Source organism: Tachypleus tridentatus, chromosome 13 (assembly GCF_004210375.1).
Source record: "Tachypleus tridentatus isolate NWPU-2018 chromosome 13, ASM421037v1, whole genome shotgun sequence".
In the NCBI taxonomy this organism is placed as follows: Eukaryota; Metazoa; Arthropoda; class Merostomata; order Xiphosura; family Limulidae; genus Tachypleus; species Tachypleus tridentatus.
The window spans coordinates 112,342,615-112,366,914 of NC_134837.1; the positions used below are offsets into that span (position 1 = coordinate 112,342,615).

A 24,300-nucleotide genomic window follows, 5' to 3' on the forward strand; every position below is an offset into this window, starting at 1 on the left:
ATGAGTTTTGATTTAATTGTAGGTAAACACAAACTACAAACAAAAATAATAATAAAAGTAGCGTTCGGAAACCTTTTTTTTTTTTTGTTAAATGCAAGAACATTCATTTTAACCTCGTGATATATGAGTTTTGATTTGATTGTAACTAAGCGCAAAGCTACGCAAAGAGATGTGTGTGCTGTACCCACCACAAGTTTCAAATTCCAGTTTCTAGCGTTATAGGTTTGAAGACATACCGCCGTGCCAGTGGGAGGCATGTGATGTATGAGAATAAACTTTTCAGTTCTGAAATAAAAGGTTTATGCGTTATAACTTACACATTAATAACAAGACACATTATGACACCCTTAAAATTCTACGTTAATGATATATATGCATCGCCAGTAGCATTATTTAGTGAATTAGTTGGCTAACTCAGAATGTGTGTGTGTGTGTGTTTTCTTATAGCAAAGTCACATCGGGGTATCTTCTGAGCCCACCAAGGGGAATCGAACCCCTGATTTTAGCGTTGTAAATCCGGAGACATACCGCTGTATTATCGGAGGTAACTCATAATGTAATGAAAAAAGCGAAGTAAAAAACGTACTTTTCTTTTAGCGGAAAGAAACACGCATAGCTACTGGCCCCTATTTTCATCGCATGGATTGAACACTGAATGAACAGGAGACGGAAAGAAATCGAGAGCTTATGTGATACGATTGCCAACATTCTTTGTTTCTTTCAGTAATAACAGAATAGCCATATAAATGTCGTTAATAACATATTTTTGATAAATTTTCAATCGAAAAATAATAAGAACAAAAAATGTATGTACATAATTTTGATATTAGAAATACAAAATCGATATGTCTTGTTCAAAACCAAGTAACGCATATTTATTTGTTATTTTAATTGATGTTTAAATATATTTTAAAATATTAGTTGGAAATATTGCAAAAAAAAAATTTAAGAAATCATTACGAAGTTATCTCTCTGTCACCTATTATTATAAGTCTCTCTTTGTAATAAGTGCATATTCATAACTTTCATTCACTATTATTTACTACATTTGTTATTAATCTATATTTGACTAAGAGTTAAATGAAATTTTAATAAGGTGTATCATAATTCCATTATTTCAGGAAAATATATAAGAAGCTGTTACAATTTGAAAAGTAGCCCTTTAGTGATACTCATAAACTAAAAGTCAGCAGTTTTTCTGTTTTAATAAGATGGCGTTCGTTATTTCGAAATACGAACATGTGGTGTTTATGTGTGAGAGTAGGTTATGTATTTACAGGATAGACAGTAACAGGTAATTACATTTACAGTCTATATATATATATTTCCTTATTCTGTATTTTGCACATAGTTCTTGAATTTTGGTAATAAACCATAATGAATCGTTCTAAACATATATTTGGTACTGAGTGTTAGATTTTTTTTTATTATGTTTTTAAAATTGTGGTCGGTTAACCTTGTTCCACATTAATTCATGGTAATCATACATAATTCATTATGAGGATGATTAGTATGGATATGAATCGTCTACAATAGGCGATATATATTTTTTTTATTTATAGGACATTAACATGAGTAGGATTCCAAATAGTCGCTTATCCATCTGTATTGGACACATGAAAATTCCAATTACTATAGCATATCTGTTCCTGAGTTAGGGTGTTTATTATTACACAATTGTATTTGTAAAGAAAAAAAAATTGTGTTTCTGGTCATCTTATGGGCATTAGTTTGATCTTTGCATAACAGAACTTTCATGAAAAAGTAAAAAACTGCCTGCATAAGTCAATTGAGAAATATTGTATTTGTTGTTGTTTTTTATCTACACGTGAATATATTTACAACTTTTAATTGCAAAAATCAGATAATTGCATATTTGTTTGAACAGCACTCACCCATGCTCTTGGAGAATCAGTGTGTTTTTCCCAGCTTGTATGACATTTCATCATCGAAAATTATAATGTAGTCACTTTTAATGCAAGAAAATGATTTTAATTGCTATCAGTCTGTTGTGGAACAAAAGCTCTGAGCCTTTTTGGTATCATTGGACATAGCTAACAAATACACATTTTGAATGACTTTTTTTTTTTTTTTTTTTCAAAGCAAGCCAAAGATCATTACAAAGAGGACTGTGAACAGTGTGTGTGTGTAAAAAAAAAAAAAAAAAAAAAACTCATGATGAATTGCCATGAGCTGGAGAAACAACTAAGGAACTCTTAGGCATAACAGAAAGTTTATTACAGTTTGTCTTGTCATTATATAGCCAGTAAATAATGATGCATGTAGTTTTGTTTCTTTTGTAATCCATTTTAATGTGGATCTGTGATCTTTTATTTTTATTTCTCAAAGTAATTTTGAAATTAGTTTCTAAATAAACCATTAGACAATATCTCCAACCAATTTGTAACTAGGTCCAATATGAAATGATTAAAGATATGATGTTCAAATTAGTGTTTTTCTAATATGAGGTTTTTTACAGTCTTTCAGCTCCTGTATTTATACTGACTTTGAATGAGCTTGAAATTTCATTTTAATGGTAGTGTACATGTAATAGTAGTGTGCAATAAAGGTGCTATTAAAACATAATATTCATCTATGATGCCATTACTTTTTGCTTTGATTGATTTCTAAAGACTGTGCATTTTCAGTGAGCTGTATCTTATGAATAAATAATGAACATAGTTACTGTTTTATATTGTTTTAGGAGTTTAAGAATGATTTATCTTCAAATTGACAGTATGTCAGTGACATTGACCTTGTAGAGTGAGTGGTATTGTGTATCATTTTTACATTACTGACTTGTACATTTTAATAACCAAAGTGACAAATCATAAATCAGTTGCTGTAGCATTCCATCCAAGTTTTGTTTTGATAGCCATTTTTGTAATAAGTAAATACCTACATTTGTGTTTTTCTTTGAAATACTTTTTTTTTATCTTGCAAATGCCAGAGCTTACACAGCTAAGAAAGTCCTGTTAATGGTCATAAATCAACTGCATTGCTTAATGAGATGCCAGAATATACTGAAATTAACACTGCACCATCATCAGTATATAAAAAAATTGGTGAACCATAAAATACAGTTATGCTACTTTAATAAATGCATTTAGAAGTTCCCTAAATATCCTTCTACCTAACCTGCTCAAGTATAACTTATTTCTAGCATACGATTTAACTCTTACCTTGAAATCAATCCTGTAGATCTAACCAGCCCACCTGCAGCTCTAATATTTCATGCATTGGATCCAGTTAAGTGCTTCAGTCTCACCTTTCCCATGAAGAAGTTTCTAAAAAGGGCCATGTCTTCACTTCTGAAGAAGCTTTCTGTACCATTTAAGTAGTTGTTCTGATTTATAATAATAAATAGAATGCATCTTGGTACCAGTATCTAAACTGTCATCACTCATTATAATGTTCCATTCCTTAGCACCTGGCAAACAAATTCCAGTCCTAGTTCCTTTTTTACTGTTCTCTGAAATCAACATTACAAGTGTACTTAATAAGAGAGTAAACCTCATTTCCTTTTGTCAACACAAGAAGTAAAAAGTTCAAACCTATAAGTTACTAGTTTATCCATGTTGGTTGATATTATTCTATAACCCTAATGGTTTTTACTTCTCTGCACTCTTATAAACCCAACACATCCTGTTTCCGAGCAGCTGTTACATTAACCATCCATTTGATCTCTTGTTTCTTTTCACTCATAGAGATGGGATTATGGAGCTAACAAATGTTCTAATATTAACATTTACAACATCACGTCCTCCTACCACAGTCAAGGCAGGATATCTGAATTGTGAGGTATGGCCTTGTATTCCTAACCCTGTTAGATGTTTTCATTTTCAACGATTTGGTCACTCGAAAACATCTTGCTGTGGTTCCTTAACATGTGCCCGTTATGCTGGTAAAGACCATGATGCTTTTGAATGCCAACTAGAACTGCATTGTGTTAACTGTAATGGTCCACATCCTTCCTATTTTACTTCCTGCCCTAAATGGGTGGAAGAGAAAGAAGTACAACATCTCAAGACACTTCATAATATTAATTATTCAGAGGCTTGGAAATTACTATTTCCAATTCCATCCTGGACTTTTGCTGCTGTAATCCATTCTACTACTACAGTAAGAGTCCAGACAGACCTTTCAATGTTTCCTACAGAATCCTTAACAGCACATCTTAATCTAGTACCCTCCAAAATCAACAAAGTTAACAAATCATTATCAACTTCTATCTCTGTCTCTACCACATCTTCCAGTCATTGCCTAACTTCACCTTGTTCAAGCCCAGGTGTTTTCATGGGGTCTTCCTCTCTTGACACCCCAAAAATCAAACAACCCATTCGTTCACATCCTCAATCATTGGAACATATGTCTACAAACTCTGACCTGCTTACTCGATCCAGAGCAGGATCACTAGAGAGTGACTGACCCACATCCAATAAAGAAAAAAAGTGCTGTCACAAGCATAAGGTCTTGATGTCATATTCTCCTCCAAAATAAATAAAAATGGCCATGCTAATCCAATGGAATTGTCAAGGTTTTCAATCAAATGTGAATGACATCAAGGATTTGATTGACTTTTTATCATCCTCTCTTTACAGGAAACATTTTTAAAACCTACTAATACAGTCACAATTCGACAATACTGCTTATGCTGAAATGGCAGGTCATGTAGGACAAGGACGTTGGGGAGTAGCACTGCTGGTTGATCAATATGTGCCCACCTGATCCTTATATTTGAATATGTCCTTGGAAGCTGTAGCCACCAGTATTTCTTTGGGTCATACCATCACTGTTTGCTCTGTGCACCATACCCCTGGAAAAAATTATCATCCCTCAGACCTTGATTCCCTCATTGAGCAACTGCCAACCCCTTTTTTAATTTTGGGGGATTTTAATAGGCATAATCCCCTCTGAGGTGGTTCTGGTATTGATGTGAGGGGTTGTGCTATAGAGCATATGCTCCTGAATCACAACCTGTCTTTCTTCAATACTGGCTTTATGCATATTTTCATGCACCCAGTCAGTCATTTACTGCCATAGATCTCTTTATTTGTTCCCCTTCACTTTTAACTTGCTTTTCTTGGGAGATTGACATCAATCCACGGGGTAGTGATCATTTTCCTATCATATTAAGAGAGATTGACTGTGGTCAGTGCCACCTGACTTGTGTGCCTCAGTGGAAGTTGGGCCAGGCCAACTGGCTCTCTTTCACTGCTCTCTCAGATCTTGATCCTGCCATCTTATGTAAATGATCAATAGATGAATGTGTAGCAGCAGTAACTAACTGTATTGTCCAAGCAGCTGCTCAGTGCATATCCAAAACCTCGACATCTTTCCCATGGCATCCTTGCCCTTGGTGACATTCTACTTGTTCTATAACAAAAAAGTTCAGAAACGTGCTTGGGATAAATTTTGTAGATATCCCATGCTTGCAAACTGCATTGCATTTCAGCAAGCCTTTGCACAGGCTCAGCGAGTCAGACGTCAAAGCCAGAAGGAATCTTGGATTAAATATAACTCCAGCATTTTTTCAAACACTAATTCAAAAGTCATATGGGACAAGATCCAGAAGGTGAGTTGACAGTATACTTTTGCCCCTCCCTCTATCTTAATATTCAATGTCCATGAAGTTGCTGATGCTCAGAGCATTGCCAGTATTTTTGGTGAATGTTTCATGTGTCTAGCTCTTCAAACTCATCCCCTTCCTTCTTAGCTATTAAAACACTAATTGAACATCTGCCTCTTTCCTTTTTGACTGATCATCCCTATTACTACAATTGCCCTCTTACACTGGTGGAACTCAAACTTGCATTTCATTGGTCTGGCAATACATCAGTTGGACCTGATTATATACATTATGAGATACTATGCCACCTTTCTCTTGCCTCTCTTACTATTCTCCTGGCTGTCTTTAACTGGATATGGTAGGAGAATGTCTTTCCTAATGCTTGGTGCCAAGCTATTGTACTCCCTATTCTTAAACCTGGGAAGGATCCAAAGATTCCTTTGAATTACCATTCTATTGCTTTGACAAGTTTTCTCAGTAAGACCTTAAAGAGGATGATTAATGCTTGTCTTGTTTGGGCCCTTGAATCAAACAACCTTCTCTCACCTACTCAGCACGGGTTCCAAAGACAACACTCCACGATAGACCATTAATTTGCCTTGAAACATCAGTTAGAGAAGCCTTTTTGAAGTGACAACATCTTGTTTCTTTTTTTTTTATTTAGAGAAAGATTATGATACAACATGGAAATAAATCTTGCTAGACCTTCACTCATATGGTTTGCGTGGTAATTTGCCACTTTTTATTAACCATTTTTTTTAGTGAACTGCCAATTCCAGGTCTGTGTGGGCTCAACACTTTCCCGTTTTCTCCCATAGGAACTTGGAGTCCTTTAGGGCTGTGTTCTGAGTGTCACACTTATCATTATAAAGATTAATGCCATCAGTGAACAGCTATCCCTTACATTTGCAAATGGTTTTTTTCGTTGATGACTTTTACATCTCATGTTAATCACCAAACATGAAGTTTATTGAATGACAGCTACAAACTGCAATCAATCAATCATATACTTAAGTGGACCATAGTAAATAGGTTTCAACTTTTTTCTCTAAAACTGTTTGTGAACATTTCTGCGACCAAAGGGGTATTCATCCAGATCCAGAACTTTGTTTTGATAATGATGTACTTACTCTTGTTGCTGAGGCAAAGTTCTTAGGTCTTATATTTGACCGTAAATTAAACTTTATTTCCCATATCAAGTAACTTCGTGTCAAATGCATAAGAGCAATGAACATCCCCCATGTTCTCTCTTCCACCTCTTGGGGAGTGGATCGATACTCCGTGCTTAAAATTTATCATGCCCTTATCCAATCCAAACTTGACTATGGGTCTATGGTTCTGCCAGAACCTCAGCACTAAACATGCTGGATCTTATCTGCCATCAGGGGCTTCAGCTTTGCACTGGGGCCTTTTGTACTTCTCCAGTCCAAAGTTTGTATGTAGTGTCCCATGAACCCCCTCTGTATATTTGCCATTACCTCTTGTTTCTTTGATTTCTACTACTAATTTGCTATTTTATCCTTCTAGTTGCACAGGTTACCCTAAATTTTTCTCTTATTTATCCTCAAGCAAAAGGGTTCAGTGTATTAACAACTACTCCAAGAATCTGCATGTTTATCCATATTTCTGACTGTGCTTAAATCAACATAATGTAATTTCAAATTTCAGTGGTCCCATCACAGATTCCTGACTATGTTAAACCAAAACTGTTTAATGTTAATTTCAGAATTCAGTGGGCCTAGCACAAATCTCTGACTGTGCTAAACCACCATCAGTTAATGTTATCTCAGAATTCAGTGGTCTCGGCACAGATTCCTGACTCTATTAACATAATTTAATGAAAGTTTAGAATTCAGTAATATATCAAATGGTATATGGCTGTAAATTATATTAGAATTTATTGTTATTACTTCTAATCGTATCTTTTATAGATGCAGTAGGACAAGCAATACATAAAATCGAAATAAATTGAATGTTCTTTGTGCTTACATTTTATTTACATGTACTTTGGTTGTCCATACAAATTAGTGCACTAGATGGTGTAGTATTTCTGGTAATAAAGTAATTGTTTTATCTTCTACTTGAATGTAAGTAAAACTTAAAGTATTTTTTAATATGGTACTTACCTTTTCTCACAAGATTGGCTATTGTTGTTCAGTGCTGCCCTATATATGCAAACTCTTTCTTTACACATGCCACATGCCTTGCATCCCATTTTGGAATTAGATATCCCAATGTGTGACTCCTACACTTGTATCTCAAGATGACTGGTATGGGTGTTTCAACCTCCATCATTTAAAACATTGTTCTCTACTTTAATAAAAGTTTTAATAGGCATACCAGCTGTCTTGATATACATTTTTACTTCAAGTGGGTTTCTCGTCATCATTTACACTTCTCTACTGAACCTTCACTTCTTGTTTGTCAGTTTTCTAGTTTAAGTGGGCTTTTATTTAATTATTGCTGCATGTTCAACTTCTCTTCATGAAATGGTTCATTTTAAACTTCATTTGAGTTGTTCAATCAGGTTCTTTTTTTTTCATATTTATCAGTTAATTTGCATCTTTATTCCTGCACTTGAGTTTTGTGAAACTTTTTGGTGCAGTCCATTTTTATGTTCATCTTACTACTTACATGGTCCAGCTTTTTCCACAGACTTTGCCATGGCTTCAAATGAAACTACTGAGCATTTGCTGTTGATGAGGACTTTGTCTTTTTTTGTCTCTAGAGTTTGCTAATCATTCCATTCTCAACCCAGAGATTCTTCTAAGTCTAATTTGAACTTCTTGGAATTTCTATCTCAGCTTTGTGTTGTTTCATGCCTTTCACCTATTTCTTACCATCAGGCTGGTTATATTGTTTTTGATTAGCAGTTGTTTGGTTTTTACCTCTGGGTGGCAGATGTCAAATCAACTATTAGTCTTACACATACTATTCTCTGGTATCTTTCTTCCTTACATCAGCCTTCAGAGGATCTCCACAGATATCCTGAGAGTTTTTTTGCCATTATTAAGTTTTGACTTGAATGATTTTATTCTTTATATATTTCAGGGTCTTGTATCTTTCTCCTTTTATTAGTTCATTGTATTTGCTCTTGTCCCTGATAATATCAAGCTGTGAGTGATTTCAGCTTAGAACAGTTGGCATGAGTATTAACAACAATTTTATTGATAAGCAGAGAACAATGTTTCGACCTTCCTAGGACATCTTTAGGTTAACAAAGAGCCATCAAGGTCATCAAGAATGATTTCAGCTGTTCTACCTTCTTCATCCCAGACCATATTCCATGTACCCTCCCATTGACTCTGTCTTCTCACATTTTCCCTCATTCTTGTCTTTGTTGTCTGTTGGAGGAGATTCTCCATGATGATCTATCGATCATGTTCAGTATGTTTGTTTCCCACTATCTTCTTTGCATTGCACTTTGTCTGCATCAGGGTTTCATCTTCGACCTGTGGCCGTATAAAAGACTTTGATGCAACTTTAAGTGGTAAGTTTTATTTTTGTTCATTTTCCTCTTTTTAAGGAGCCTTTTTTTTTCTTCCCTTTTATCACACAAGCTGCACTTTGTGATAAGTGATGCCTGAACAGGTTTTCCTTAATTTCAAGTCTTCACTATAAGCCATGTAGACTTGTGCTCTGTCATTCATGGCTCTGCATGCTTACTGTAGAGATGAGGCATTTCACAAGATTGCTGGAAACATATCTACCTTGCAGTAACTGCTCATAAACATATCCTTTTCAGATCGTACTCCCAATAGATTGCATGGAGCAGTTGGCCATGGAGGCACCTTCTTGAAAAGGTTTCATAAAAAGATTAGTTATAGCCATTCAGTTGAGAATAGGGCAGTGGTGTTCTACTGGTGTAAATGTGATGTGGCCACCACAGGAGTTGATCTGTCCCCTCACTAATGGACAGTGACATTTTGAAGCTATTTACACAATCATAGGAGTTGGTTTGCCACCTTACTAGATGATATGGCCTCCTTGTACCATTTACAGTATCATAGAGTTGATTTGTCACAGAAATAATTGACATGGCTTCCTGTTGGTCATTCCAGACCAGCTGTAACCCTCATCCTACTATGACGCTGACATTGGTTCCTTGCATTGAGGTGTTTGGTTCGAGTGAATGAATCAATGCAAGTACTTGCACAAGCTGAATCCATTCTTTCGATTCAGGATGGCTATTCCTGAGTTGATGTAGGGTGTTCATCCTTGTGTAGCATGCAGTAATCAGATTAGGTTTTAATCTCTAACCGATGGGTTGGAGGTGAAAACAGTATGATCCCCTTCCTACCATTGCATGGATGTGGGTACCCAGTAGAGATTTTGGATGTAACTGACTTGCCAAGCATGGACCAAAACACCCTACCAACTCTGTGCCTTATGATGTTTTCCCCTTGTGCTTTACTGATTGTACATATAGACAAAAAGTATACTTGGCTCAGAAAGGGGGCAGTTCCCTTCCTCTGTACTCTGGATTTCTTTCTCTCATGGGCAGGTGTATCCTTCAGATGATTGTTTGGGTGCTTCTGTTATTCACTCACACTGGCACTCTTTTTCAATATGGGATTCTAGTTAATCTTAAGAGAAGGGGTAAGTACTGTATCAGAAGTTATAATTGTCCTGTACCTAAAGTGATGTTTTGGTAAAGGAGTGTGAAGGGAGTCACATTCATTGCATGAGAATGTTATTCCATTATTGGCTGATGGATGACACATAACAATTTGCATGATGTACATGTTCGAATATGATGATTCTAACGAGGGGAAGCACAAGGCTTGTGACATGTAAAAAACAAGTTTTCATATAGAGGGCAGCACTGAATGGGAATAGCTAATCTTGTAAGAGGGGTTAAGTACTTATTATAAATACATATTCAGTATAGAAAAACTATAACTCTTCTTAAATTTATAGCAAAATCCCAGAAACTTATTTTGTGGATTGTCCAAAACCTATTAAGTCCTCCTCAAGAACTGATTTAAAAACACAAGATTGTGAAGGTTCTGAGAAGAAAGAGTAAGTTGTCAGTTGTTTTGTTTCATTATTCATTGTGTATTTATTTGGTTTAGAAAGTGAGAATTTAACTGTAAATTTTCTACTTTGAACTCAAGTACAAATACAAAACCAATCCTTTATTATTTTTGGTAAAAATTTTCAGACTCTGAGGTAAATTACTGTTTGAGTTTATTAGAGTTAAAGCAGGAACAGTGTTAGTGATATGAAACTTTTCTTTCTACTCTCTGCTACATGTTCCAATATTCCAGTTTTTCTAAGAGGTTCTGAAAGATTGGACTTATTTTGTGATAAAATACTTGACCTTGTAAACAACTGAAAGCACTTATATTTCCATTCCTAATAAATATTCCTAAAATGATTAATTTGTTGTACAGTGCATCAAGAATTTGTTGCGAAGATGTAAACACATTGTACAGACCTAAATCGTGATTTAACACTTATCAATTTATCCTATTTTGTACATATCTTTTTTTTATCATCTCCACACTAAACATGGTATTATACATACCAGGACATATCTTCCTGAATATAAACTCTGTTATTGTTAAGATACTGGTAAAAACCAGAATGTCCAGGTATGGTCCTCATTAAACAACAGACCCTTTACTTTCAACTTAACTGGAATTAAACATGATTTGTTTCATAATTTTAGGTATTAGTTATTTTTTCAGATATATTAAACTATTATTTAGCCCAAATAACTGCATTATGTAGGCTTATTATACATTTGTGTCATTGAATAAATGAAAGTCATTTATTTTAAACAACTTGAAGTATCCATCCTTTGTCCAGGTTTTGATCTGAAAAAAATATGTGGTAGATGATGTGGTAAATAACACAAGAATCCAAACTTTTACTCAGTTTATTTATAATGTATTATTAGAGTATTCATAATAACCTTGCTAAACATTTAGTATAAGCTTTAAGAACTCTATGTTTACAATGTGCAATGGTCAGAGTAACTTTGTAGGAAGAGGTAGTGACAGTTGGAGTGAATTCTTTTACCTGCTTTCAACACCCAGCTCTGAATGGCCTTCCACAGTGTTTCACATGATTAATTAGTCAACAGTCATTGGTGAAAAAAGTGTATCAGGGACCAGAGTTGAAAGATCACAGATCAAAATAGGAAGTGGGTATAACCCAAGAAATGGCTCTTCACATCAGTCATATGATAGCTGTTAGAGCAGAAACTTCAGTGGAATTTGTCATATTAGATTAGTGATGGAAGCCATTTTATTTCATTACATTTCTTCATTGAGAATGATCGTGCAGTTTTGAGATATACAAGGCATTTGTGTGCCCTCTCACCACACTGTGTGTGTTGTTTTAGAGAAAATTTAATAGTTTTTTGTTTTTAGTGTAAGGAGTGGTGCTGTTATAAACATAGCAAATGTTACCTTGCATCACGGATAATAAATACTCAGTAATGGGAGAAGAGGGTTTGTGAACCACTCATTAACATGGCCCTTGTTCCAAGCTATCATCCCACAAGACTTGGCTGAGTTTGGACCCAGCAACCTAGTAGTAGTTAGATAACAGACAAACAGACCTATTTTTTTGTTTCATATATATACAAGTAACTAAGTAGAAAAAATATTTTGGTCTGAATCTAAAGACAATTACTTAGAATGTGTAAATATTACTGAGAAATATTTATCACAGGACTTTTACAGAGAAGCAGAAGAAATCAAAATGTGAAACAAAGATTTTATGTGGAACATTTTCACCATGTGGGAAATACTTTGCTGTTGCAGATGACAATAAACAACTTATAGTATGGCAAATAGGAGTAGAAGACCAGAAATGGAACTTATTTAACACAAGGTAGACTACTTAGAATTCATGTTTATTTTGTAACTAAAAACTAGAAATCAAATTAGACAAATATTGTAGATCTTTAGAAGAAAATTGCAGATGCATTACACTGGAGGTTATTATAATCTTCCCTGCTTTGCAAGCCTAACATCATCATCTTGCATGTAAATGCTATACTATTATGTTTTAGTAGAGAAATAATGAATGCAATTAACCCTTTTTTCCTCCATTTTCACAACGTTCAAGAATAATTGTATTAATTAATTCCTTTGCTACTGGCTAGGTATATACACAAGTTTATCTACACATTTGCATACATTAAGTATTTGCATTATAACTTTTGATACAGCCTGTGTATCTTCACAAAATTTGTTAAACTTTTAGTAAAGATTACAAGTATTTTGTATGCAAAAAATCAAATATTTTAATTAACATTTTTTACTAAAGATTTCTTGGAAATAGTATTTTTATCACTGGTCTGAGTGCAAAGTGATTTCATGTTATTATTAAAAAAACAAACTATCCTTCATCCCAAAACTCTCAAATATTAATTTCATAATCTCTAGAACCTGCTAAATACATTTAAAATGCTTGTTTTCAGTAAGACTTTCTATTATGTATTATTTTCTATACTATTAACTATGTGGGGTCTCTCACATGACTAACTTTGCAACCAGCATTAAAAGAATTATGCATTTTCCATGCTAGAATGACTACATATTATGACACAAAAATAAAAATATTTACTCTTAAGTAGCTTAAGTCTCAGAACACTATACATTTACATATAATTATTATTTTATTATATTGACCTTCTTGTCATGCCAAGGTAACATTACATAACTTGCATTAACATGGTACATGTGCACTCAGGTCACATGTTCAGTAATATAAAATTGATCTTTAGTCTTTCCTGTGTACTTTTTTGTAATATATAGTCACATTCAATTATTATACATTACATATGTGTATAGATTATTACTATTCAGAAATAACTTGTTACACTTGGTTTTCTTAAAATATAGGACAATAAATCAAGAAGTTAACAAACAATTATCTCTTATCCTTACAACCTTTGTACTTGGTTGCTGTTAGACATAAGTTGCTAACCCTTTTAAAATTTTGCACATGAAGGATATCAAACAAATTTTTTTTGGTTTCATATAAACAGTTCAATAACAAAAAAAATTGTAAATAACTACACTGATAGAATAGAATTCCACTATAATGTATTAAGCTTAGTAACTAAGATGTATTTAGATTTTAAAAAATATGAAACTTTGAGCAGACTAAAGATATAACCTACCTTCTTGAAATCATGAACCGAAAGAATGTGGTAGCCTTTTCTAAGATTAAAATGGCTGAGAAAAGCACTTTGGGAATATTTTAAGCTGTCAATTGGTTATTTGTGTAATATATTGAAGTAAGTGTACATAAAGGACCGTTTTGAAAATGGAAAGAGGTAAATGGAGCCATTGTGTTTGATTAAGCACATAAGCCATATCTTAGCAAAATAAAAAGATACAAGATTCTTATTTTATATTGTAGCTTAATAATATTGCCAATTCAAGTTCCTAATTTATACAAAACTACATTTAACATACCAAGTGTGTCACTAAAATCTATATTTAGGTGTGTTCTTTTAATATCCACTTTTAAATTAAGAAGTTAACTTGTATATAACATGAAAGTTTGAATTATAATCTACAATTTGATTCCAAACTTATTGACATCAATTCATAAAGTATGTAGTTCAATAAAACTTTGAATGCAGGTCAACAAATGCAATAACATGACCTTTGACCAGTGATCCACAACAAAAGGGTTAACTCTAGAATTATTAATGAGGTTCCATCAGCTTTTTAAACTATTTATTTCTTCATTCACATTTATTGCTTGTAGGTCTTAATAATAAAACCTAAACTTAAACAGAAGTACCTTCAGTATTGAATTAATTTCATAAATTAATTCTCAGAAATCTACGTGTAAAATTAATTATTTAACCCATTTAGTTTGGTCAGCTCTGTAATTGTATTAGGCAAAAACATAAAAGTACTTTATGTGGATGCTGCCAGTATAAATGGAAGTTATTAATTTAAGGGTTAATATCTGAATGTTACTAAAACATTCATACCAGTCCTCAAATTTTAATACTTGAATTTTGGGTTGTTTCTTATTATTTCTGACATTCAGTATCTCAGACAAACAGCTCTTAGGTGGCATTTCAGTAGAAATAAGATGATGGCTTCAAAGTTTTGACATACATTATAATTTATTTGCTTAAAGCCAACAGCAGAAAAATATATGCAAAAAGTATGTGAAAATGGTAGAGTGTGTTCCTTTGAAACATAGTTTTTTAGCACATATGTTTTTTCCTGTTAGCTTTATACAAATAGATAATTTACTGTGCATGTCAAAATAATGGTGTTTTCATCTTATTGTCATTAGTTTTGACCTCTTGGTGCAAGTTCCTACTTTTTGACAATTCAGTAGGGGGAGAGGGAGTATTGGAATTTCACATTACATTCATATGGTTTGAAAAGATAAAAGGAATATATTGTCTTCTACACACACATGTATTCATATGTTTAAAGGTTTGTGGTTGTCACAATTTTAAGTTGTTTTTTTTTTTCTTTTTGCATGTGTATGTTTAAATGTAGCCTTCACTTGTTACATATTTTCTTGTCTATAAACATTTGTTGATTCAAAGATTTGCTTTTGAGAAGATCAGAAATGCTTTACAAAATTATTTTTTGTGTTTATAATCAAGTACTAAAAAACCTTTGAAATTATGTTTAGAGTTTTGTTTGTAAATTGATAAGTAGACAGAGTTAGTAAGTTTTGAAAATGCTACATCAGGTATAACAGGTGTAAACTAACTTGATATCCATATAGATAATTAATTATACTGAACATTTTAAAGTTTTCTAATTACAAAAAGAAATATTTCAAACATTAATTTACTAGATGCTACATCATGAAGCTGTTAATATTACAAGAGTGTTTACAATTTAGTACGTAGAGAAATGCCTTAATATAAACATAAATGCAACAAAAGATAACCACAGTACAGTATAGAAAAATCCACTTGATATATTACTGGTAAATAGTCTTATTTTTTCCATATACTCAAAAGATATTTGGTGAGGAAAGCTGCCCACCTTTTGTTTTCTCCACAAGGTGTTGATATCCTTGTAGCTGATAGAACTGGTGATGTTTACAAGTTCTCTGTTAGTAACACTCTACAAGAAGCTGTCTTGGTGCTGGGTCATCTTTCTATATTACTGGATATGGTAAGTAAACCCTACATGGGACAGTTTTAGAAATACATGCCAAAATATATAATCATAGTTTGTCAGTTTGATTTCTTGTTTTAATTTGGATGTGATGAAAGAAAACTTTTTTTGGCTTTTTGAAGAAATGCACGTAAAGTGTTAAGTTAATATTTTTTCATCTAAAACCTTTTGTCTATCTAACTATCCTCAGGAAAGACTTTTTCATCCAGTAAAAGATGAATTGTTCCAGATAGTTCTTGTATAGAAGAAGGTATTTAGAAGACAAAGAAAATTATTTACTTCTTTCTTAAAAGAATGAAACATTAGAGCAAACTTTTAATCCATTTTTGAGAATAGTATTTTAAATGTTTTTCTTTTTATCTACTTAAATTTTGTTGGGTTTTAAAAATTGAATACTTACTCTAAATAATATCATTGCTCAAACATTCAACTGCTCTCTAACATTTCCTTGTATGTTAATAAACTTTACTGATAGAGGCTCTTTCACTCTCATCATCCTTAAAACTACCAGCTGACCATTAACTTATAAATTATTAAATGTGTCTTTAAGAAACTTGGCAAGCTTTCGGTAAGTATTACAATTCTTATGTACACATTTGGGTAAACACTGCTTAATAATACAAGAAAATCATCCTTTTGTGTGGCTTCAGTATCACAAAGTAATATGTTAACATTAAAATTTGATCTGCAATTTGTAATTCTACATGGAATGTTTGTCTTGGAAGGACAAGACCTGGCAGTTTTTAGGCACTTTTGCATTTATCTTCATCTGGTAATATGATTGGACAGTGTTTATGGCTGTGAAAAGGACTGAATGGCTTTATCTGGTTGGACAATAACTATATTCTTATGGAAGAGCTATGTAGGTCTGTTGATTACATGTGTCTAAAGATTTTTATGAGCCAAGATGAAACTCAGAATTATTGTTTCGAAGATACAAACTGAGGTCTTGGCTCAGACATTAACACTCTCTAGGCACCTCTGATCATCAAACCTAAATAGCTCTGTAACAAAATTGCACTTGTCATCCAATTAGATTGAGCTATTCATTCTTTTTAACATCCATAAACACTGTCCAATCACAGGCCTCCTTTAACTCATGGAGGCCAAAAACAAAGGAATACCAAAATGTCTCTACTTAAGACTAAGTCCATTCAAAAGTACTCACAATGGATCAATACTATTGCCTTTGAAATCTGTAAATTCTGTAATTGTCACAGATAATTATATCATTGTTTTTCCTTTTTGCATTTTAACAGTCTTCAATTTTTAGGTTATCACACCAGATGGAAGGTTTATTATAACTTGTGATAGGGATGAAAAAATCAGAGTAACATCTTATCCAAATGCGTACAACATTCATACATATTGTCTTGGACACACAGAGTAAGTAGACCTTATTTGTATGTTCTTTAAATTGATCTAACACCTAATAATGTACTGTGTATAATCATGTTGTGTAGGATGAGTATTAAGTTGATCTGACACCTAATAATATACTGAGTATAATCATGTAATGTAAGATGAGTATTAAATTGATCTAACACCTAGTAATGTACTGAGTATAATCATGTAATGTAGGATGACTATTAAGTTGGTCTAACACCTAGTAATGTACTGAGTATAATCATGTAATGTAGGATGACTATTAAGTTGGTCTAACACCTAGTAATGTACTGAGTATAATCATGTAATGTAGGATGTCTATTAAGTTGGTCTAACACCTAGTAATGTACTGAGTATAATCATGTAATGTACAATGAGTATTAAGTTGATCTAACACCTAGTAATGTACTGAGTATAATCATGTAATGTAGGATGACTATTAAGTTGGTCTAACACCTAGTAATGTACTGAGTATAATCATGTAATGTACAATGAGTATTAAGTTGATCTAACACCTAGAAATGTACTGAGTATAATCATGTAATGTAGGATGACTATTAAGTTGGTCTAACACCTAGTAATGTACTGAGTATAATCATGTAATGTACAATGAGTATTAAGTTGATCTAACACCTAATAATGTACTGAGTATAATCATGTAATGTAGAATGAGTATTAAGTTGATCTAACACCTAGTAATGTACTGAGTATAATCATGTAATGTAGGATGACTATTAAGTTGGTCTAACACCTAGTAATGTACTGAGTATAATCATGTAATGTACGAAGAGTATTAAGTTGATCTAACACCTAGTAATGTACTGAGTATAATTGTGTAATGTAGGATCAGTATTAAGTTGAACAGTTTCTTAAACTAGTAGAACACATCAGCATCAGTAGAAAGAACAACAACAAAGTTAAAATATTATTTTGTCACTGCTGGGCCTAGTGGCAGAGGAAACTATAACAAGCATTAAGTATATAAATCAGCCATCTGTGGTTAACCAAAAGAAAGAATATTTTATAAGCTTTCCTGAATCACAATTATGTTCAGGTTGTTTCATTCTGCTTTATTTTTACAGAGCACTGAAAAAGGCTTATTTGCCTTGTACAGTATTTGTTTTAGCTTTGAAAAGTATTATATTAAGTATTTTGTAATGCGATAAAATCAACAATTTTGTAACTTTAAGAATATGAATAGTGAATATTAGTTAAACATTTTGAAATGAATAATTATTTTACTGAATACTTCTTTCAATGTACAAAATTGTTTCTGTTTCTGTGTAAATTAAAAACTAAACCTTGCACTGGAAGAGTGTTTACCTATAAACAAAACAGCAAAAAAGCATATACATGTATACCACTGATCACTCTTTGTGCACTTTTTAAATATATTGCTTGGTGCGTTTTTCTACTTTTGTTTAGACTCTTCAAAATCATCTTCCATTGTCTTTTTCAGGTTTGTCACATCTCTTGCTATTTTGCCTAGCCATCCAGAGTTCCTTGTTTCAGCATCTGGAGTATGTATGATTTTGGTGCATCACTTTTCCTTTTAAAATGGTTTTTAGGGCCTACATGCACTGTGTTTCTCTATAGATGTCGGACATTATGTTTTCATTTCATAAAAGAACATTTCATATATTTTAATAAATGGTGTATTTATTATTTTCAAACATATCATCCATTTTCATTGGCAAATAAACTTAAAGATTAATCCAGGATTCCTGCAAAAATGTTAATTTTCAAAATTAATATTAAACCTGCAGATGATCATGGATAACTGTGACTTTATCAAATGTATTATCTGGTTTAAAAACAGTTAATAATTCCATGAACAGCTAACTAAATTAAAATATGGTAAATTAAATAAACTTTTAAAAATGTGGACAAGATTTGATGATGGTATAGACATGATAGGTGATGCAAAAGTGTCAAATGTCCTGGTAAATTATTTTGAACTTGTTGTGGGAAGTCCAGTCTGTTAGCCAAATGTTGAAAAAAAAAATCTTAGGTTGAGAGTAACAACAAAATTTGCATGTTTATAACCTGAAAAGTTTACTTATGAAATCAAATATAAGTTGGAATATATAGTGCAGTTAAAAATGAAAAGTGATTTAAGTACAGAAAAATCTCTGGACTTTGATTGGATTTTGGTCCAGAAATGAATTATATGTAATACAAAAATTAATTCGCACAGCAGTGCATGTGCTGTATTGCTTAGCTTTGAAAGTTTGTTTTGGTACTTTTAAATAGCATATTTATTTAGAAACTGTGAATCCTGATCAGAGAATATTTTATTGTTGTTACTATTAATTTGTTTTTTATTATCATATCAAGTTTATTTTCAATATCGATAGTGACATTTTAGTTTTATTGTTAAAATAACTTCCTACACTGTGCATCTGTGTAAACATGAGAACATACATTATCTTATGTAACGTAATGTGTAACTACTGTGTATAATCTACAACTCTGAGTTTCATTTTTCAGGATAAAACATTGAGATTGTGGAGGTACATCGATGGAGAAGAAGTTTTTCAGTTAAACTATGCAGACAATATTTCTCATCTGTTGTTGTCTGATCATCAACAGTCTGTGGACTATGATGACAAGAATTCTCATGAAGGAACAGTGAAACATCTGCAGAGAGATTCGGGAGAAAAACCAGATCCTATCATTCGTTCAATACAATGTTTAAATCATTCCAGTGGAGACCAGATCATTGCTTTACTTGATGGGTAAGTACAGTGGGTTCTGTTTCTGTGTCTAGTTTTTGATGAGCAACTTTCAATGTGAATTGGTAGCTTATAATGTTTCATCTCAATTGAATTGAACCAAGCTGACTGGTTGAACTCTGGTATATATTACAGTGTTGGCAGTCCCATGAAGGAAACCAGATCTTGCCATTGATTCAACATGGGTGTTATATACTTGAGAACTTCTAATATTGTTTTACATGATAAAGTGTAGAGACCCACAATGAAAACCAGGTTCAATCATTGATTCTACATAGTTATTATATGTCATAGAACTTCAATTAATGAATCATATAAATGATTTATTCAATTTCTTAAACCTCTTGCCATACATTACATGGGTACATCTACTAGTATTTGAATTTTATAGATAATATATGATTTCTTCAGATGCAATGAGAGAAAACCATGAAGAATTCCTGTGTTGTAAATAATTCATCCTTGTGAATTATTGCAGAAACCATAAAGTATAATTGGCTTTAAAAAAAAGGAAAATTGTATGCATTGTCTTCTTCAAAAGATCAAATTTGTTCTTTCTCAGTCTCGTAGTACTCCATTGTATCTGAAAATGTACATTTGCAGGTACTTTTTTTTTTTTTAAATCATGAAGTAGGGTTGTGTAAAACTATCACATGAAGATCATATACTAACTTGCCTATGCCAAGATAACCTATGAGTTTTGTGTTTCATTACTATGTCCAAGATTTTGATTTGTATGGTAAAATATTAATGGGAAACCTTAGTAAGTATACCATAGTGCTTCGTATCCTAAAAGTTTTTATCTAGAAAACAAAAGAGTTTGACCTGGTCGTTAGCATGCTAATACTGTAAGTTTGAGTGGACATAGTATGTGGCCTGTTGCTGCTGAAACTTAAGAAATATGGATGAGCTGTAAGAGTGGTGGTCAAATTCTGTTGTTTGGTCAGGTAAGAGTAGTCCAAGGATTAGTGATAGATAGCACTGTCTAGCTACCTTCCCTCTAGTCCTTCAGTTTGAAATAATAATAGCATTGAGCAGGTAGCCCTCTGTTCTTTGAATAAAAATTCTGAAACACATTTTTCTAAACGTCTAGTAGTCTTCATATATTTTTATATAAGATATGAAAATTAATGTATTTACTTCTTTTAATCTGGAGTAGGAATTTTAATTATTTTTCTTATAGTTTGGTTTTATATTTTGTGATTATTTCATAATTTGGTGTTATCAAAATGCTCTTTATTGTTAACAAGATATATCCAGTAGTTGAGTTTCTTTACTTTGTTTTCTTAATATGCAGAATACCAGGTGTTGCTGTATGTCAAGTAATTGTAGAAGGTTTACCTGAATCTGTAACATGTCAGTTTACCCAAATAATTACTTGTACAGCTGAGCCATGGGATTGTTGCATTGATGATAACAAGTATCTCTGGCTTCTTGTTCCAGAAGAAGGACAGACTGTTAGGGTTTTTGAGAGCAAAAGCAAACAGGTTAGTTTAAAATTAATTATACTTCTATTAAGACATTAGTTTTAGACTATTGTAGTTGTTAACACAACTTTCTTTATCTAGTCCATCTGAGGTCCACTCAGTCCAGAGTGGACTGAACAATATTTATACAAGTCATTTGCTACAACATGAAAAATATAATAACCTAGTACTTAGTTTAAAAGTTTACAGCAGTGGTTCCCAACCTGGGGTGCGAGATAGCGTTCCAGGGAGTGCGAGATAACATTTGTTTTGGCCACCTTCACCTTTATTCTTAAATAAATAATTACTATGAGGGGTGCGAGAACATATTAAAATTTTTAGGGGTGCCTAGCATAAAAGAGGTTGGAAACCACTGCTTTACAGGATTCACATGAAACAAATCTATAGGATTTTTTTCTTTGGTAATGTTTTCAAGTATATAGTTACAAGACAAGATAGAATGCATTTTTTCTCCCATTGCATAATGTCTAGAACCTCCAAAGTAAATATCAAAATATTTTATTTTAGTAAAACTGTATTTTATTTGCTATTTTCTCCATCCTAACTAACTGTGGTAAAATAATCAACATATAGTGATATGAAAAATATATTTATTTTTCTGTTCATGGATCATTGTGTAAGGTAGTCTGTTTTCTTACCTTCAGCTGTTATCCCTTCCTTCTCTGTTTATTGTTTTATTTCCTGTACTTTGAATCATTTTCCTTTTGTTACAAGTAGTAAATAGTTAGCCAGCTGTCAAGAGCTCTAAACATTATTAGCGTTCAAAGAAACGTAAAGCTAAGCCCATCTTAATTTCACTAAGTTATATATCCAAATAAAAATTTATATGCCTTTTCAGTATAAATATAAGATGGGAAGAGTTTCACTGGTAGATTTGATAAATTTATTGATATCTCAACATATTGAGAATACAGGAAATGAAAATTTAATATTCAGGTTTTCCAACATCTGTAGCTTTCTACAGACATCCTAGAATGCATAAAAAGAAAAAATGTGTAAAGGAGAATTTTGTGCTTGAACACATTATGTGACCCAGAGAATTGAAAATTGAGAATTTATTTAAATACTGCCTTTGAAAACTAATACATCAAACTTGTATAATACTAAAATATAAATTATAAACTACATTTTGATACCAAGTTTACACACATACATTGATAATAAAACTGATTAAATTTTAAATAAAACTGTAAAAAGTTATGGCATACACTTTGACTTGGATGGGGATAATATTTTGTTAGGTTTCTCTGTTAAATATTATTATGAATGGTTATTTATTGAATGTAGGTCCAAGTTTTTATAACATCTCGGTCCTGTTATGAACTCGTTTATGGTCCACAGTGTATAGTTGAAGAATAAAAGGAACAAAAACAACAGTATAAGCAGTCTTATTTCTCCATGTAGATTCAGGAAGTAACAAAGGAATTACAACATCAGTATTTCCAAGTCATGGAGATAATGAACAACCAGTGGGAATTTTTCAAAGGTGAAAACTTCACTCTTTTACACTTGTATATCATCCTTTGATTTGTATCAGTATTAACCAGTATATCATTCTGTAATGACAGTGTAAGTATTGTTACCAATATTCACATGCAGTGTTAAATACTTGTAATATTTTTGTTATCGACTTTCTCTGTACTGAAGTATCCTGTTGACAGTGATGATAACACGTACCTTGGGTATTGGTGATAAAACATTATTTTTCTCTGCATGGCAGTCTTAAATATACTGTTGAAGTGGATGAATAGTATGGTATAATTCTTTCTTGACCTTTGCTACATTAATGTATCTCTGGTACTGAGAGTAATAGTATCTCTTTCATACTAAGTTGTGGTAGATGGTCTTCAGTTGTTACAGGATGAATATGTAAAGAAAAGTTGATTCTTTAACTGTGTTTCAGGCTTATGTATTATTATCTAGGCATTTAATTATTCTAACTGCGTAATTATTTGAATGAACTTTCAGGTGGCAGGTTTTGAAAACTATGGAAACTTTATTCCTCTATTTGAATGTTACATTAGTGCAAGTCATAATTAAACCATAACATTATGTATTAGTGTTTTACTTTCATATCTAGCAAGAAATTACTCTTGTACCAAAATAGATACCAAAAATTCCAGTTCAGGATTAAACTCTGATATCATTTATGAATTTCACAACACACTTTTAGCTCCCATTAGTTGTCAAAGTCTTGCATTTATGTTATGATAAACTAGTGAGAGGTAATAAGATTGTTCATAAAAAAACATAAGTAGTGTAGCTTATTGATCACTTATATCAGACAGTGTTAAAAGTTTTGTTGTTGTTTAGAATTAGTTGGCTTGTGAACGTTCAAATTCTCTTGATTGGTTAACATCACTACATGGTTATGTAAACATCAGTTTGGCATTTGAAATTTAACAGTTTAAAGTGTTTGTGTACTTTACTTACAGTTATAGCAAAAACAATAATATATTAGTTAAGGAAAGTGAAATATAACAAAGTATTTATGTTTATTCAGTTGGCTAGTGTGAAATTTACATTTTTTCATAAAACAAAGTATCATAAAAGTAAATGTTATTGTTTTCTTTTCAGCTGCTGATTCTGCCAAAACCAACTACCAATTCTTATACAAACAGTGGTATGATAATATGGAGGAATACAAAAGAAAAAAAGAGTATAGATTGTTACAGAAAGGAGACCGGGAAGACACAGAATGTAAAATCATCAAAACTAAATAATTTTCTGTTTCTGTATGACCATGTATATATGTACAAGGATATTTTTTGAAATTATAATTGAAAAGTAAAGAATTAAAAAACCTATAGCTGCATCTCAAACAGTAGTATACATAAATATTTTACTGTGTTTCATTAGGCTTAATGAAATGAGTCTTAGCATAACACAGAAATTAATTTTGTCTCATTTCTATCAAAGGAGAAGAAAAAAGAAACAAAGCAATGATGGTTTTTATTACAGGCAGAACATGAATTTTATATATTAAAAAA

At 32.4% G+C, this 24,300-nt stretch overlaps 1 protein-coding gene across 5 annotated transcripts; it reads left to right on the top strand.

The window, feature by feature from the left end:
• The first annotated feature begins 1,026 nt into the window (after positions 1-1,026).
• Positions 1,027-24,130, top strand: wuho (tRNA (guanine-N(7)-)-methyltransferase non-catalytic subunit wuho). Of its 5 annotated transcripts, XM_076479727.1 has the most exons (10): positions 1,031-1,294; positions 10,490-10,591; positions 12,254-12,415; positions 15,543-15,699; positions 16,976-17,088; positions 18,548-18,608; positions 19,579-19,826; positions 21,121-21,310; positions 22,715-22,796; positions 23,888-24,130. In XM_076479727.1, exons 1-10 carry the CDS (start codon positions 1,212-1,214, stop codon positions 24,031-24,033), a joined length of 1,344 nt encoding a protein of 447 aa, XP_076335842.1. In that variant the 5' UTR covers positions 1,031-1,211; the 3' UTR covers positions 24,034-24,130. The 5 variants fall into 5 exon arrangements, with proteins under 5 accessions (XP_076335845.1, XP_076335844.1, XP_076335846.1 ...); XM_076479730.1 differs by lacking the exon at positions 12,254-12,415 and having other exon boundaries at positions 1,027-1,294; XM_076479729.1 differs by lacking the exons at positions 22,715-22,796; positions 23,888-24,130 and adding an exon at positions 22,598-22,711 and having other exon boundaries at positions 1,027-1,294.
• Positions 24,131-24,300: the final 170 nt, after the last annotated feature.

Bases quoted from the DNA above. Each gene is read 5' to 3' on its own strand.
- wuho (XM_076479727.1), top strand. From the start codon at position 1,212: ATGGCGTTCGTTATTTCGAAATACGAACATGTGGTGTTTATGTGTGAG. The intron at 10,592-12,253 runs GTAAGTTGTCAG...TATTTATCACAG, and splicing joins GAAGGTTCTGAGAAGAAAGA to GACTTTTACAGAGAAGCAGA. The intron at 12,416-15,542 runs GTAGACTACTTA...TATACTCAAAAG, and splicing joins TGGAACTTATTTAACACAAG to ATATTTGGTGAGGAAAGCTG.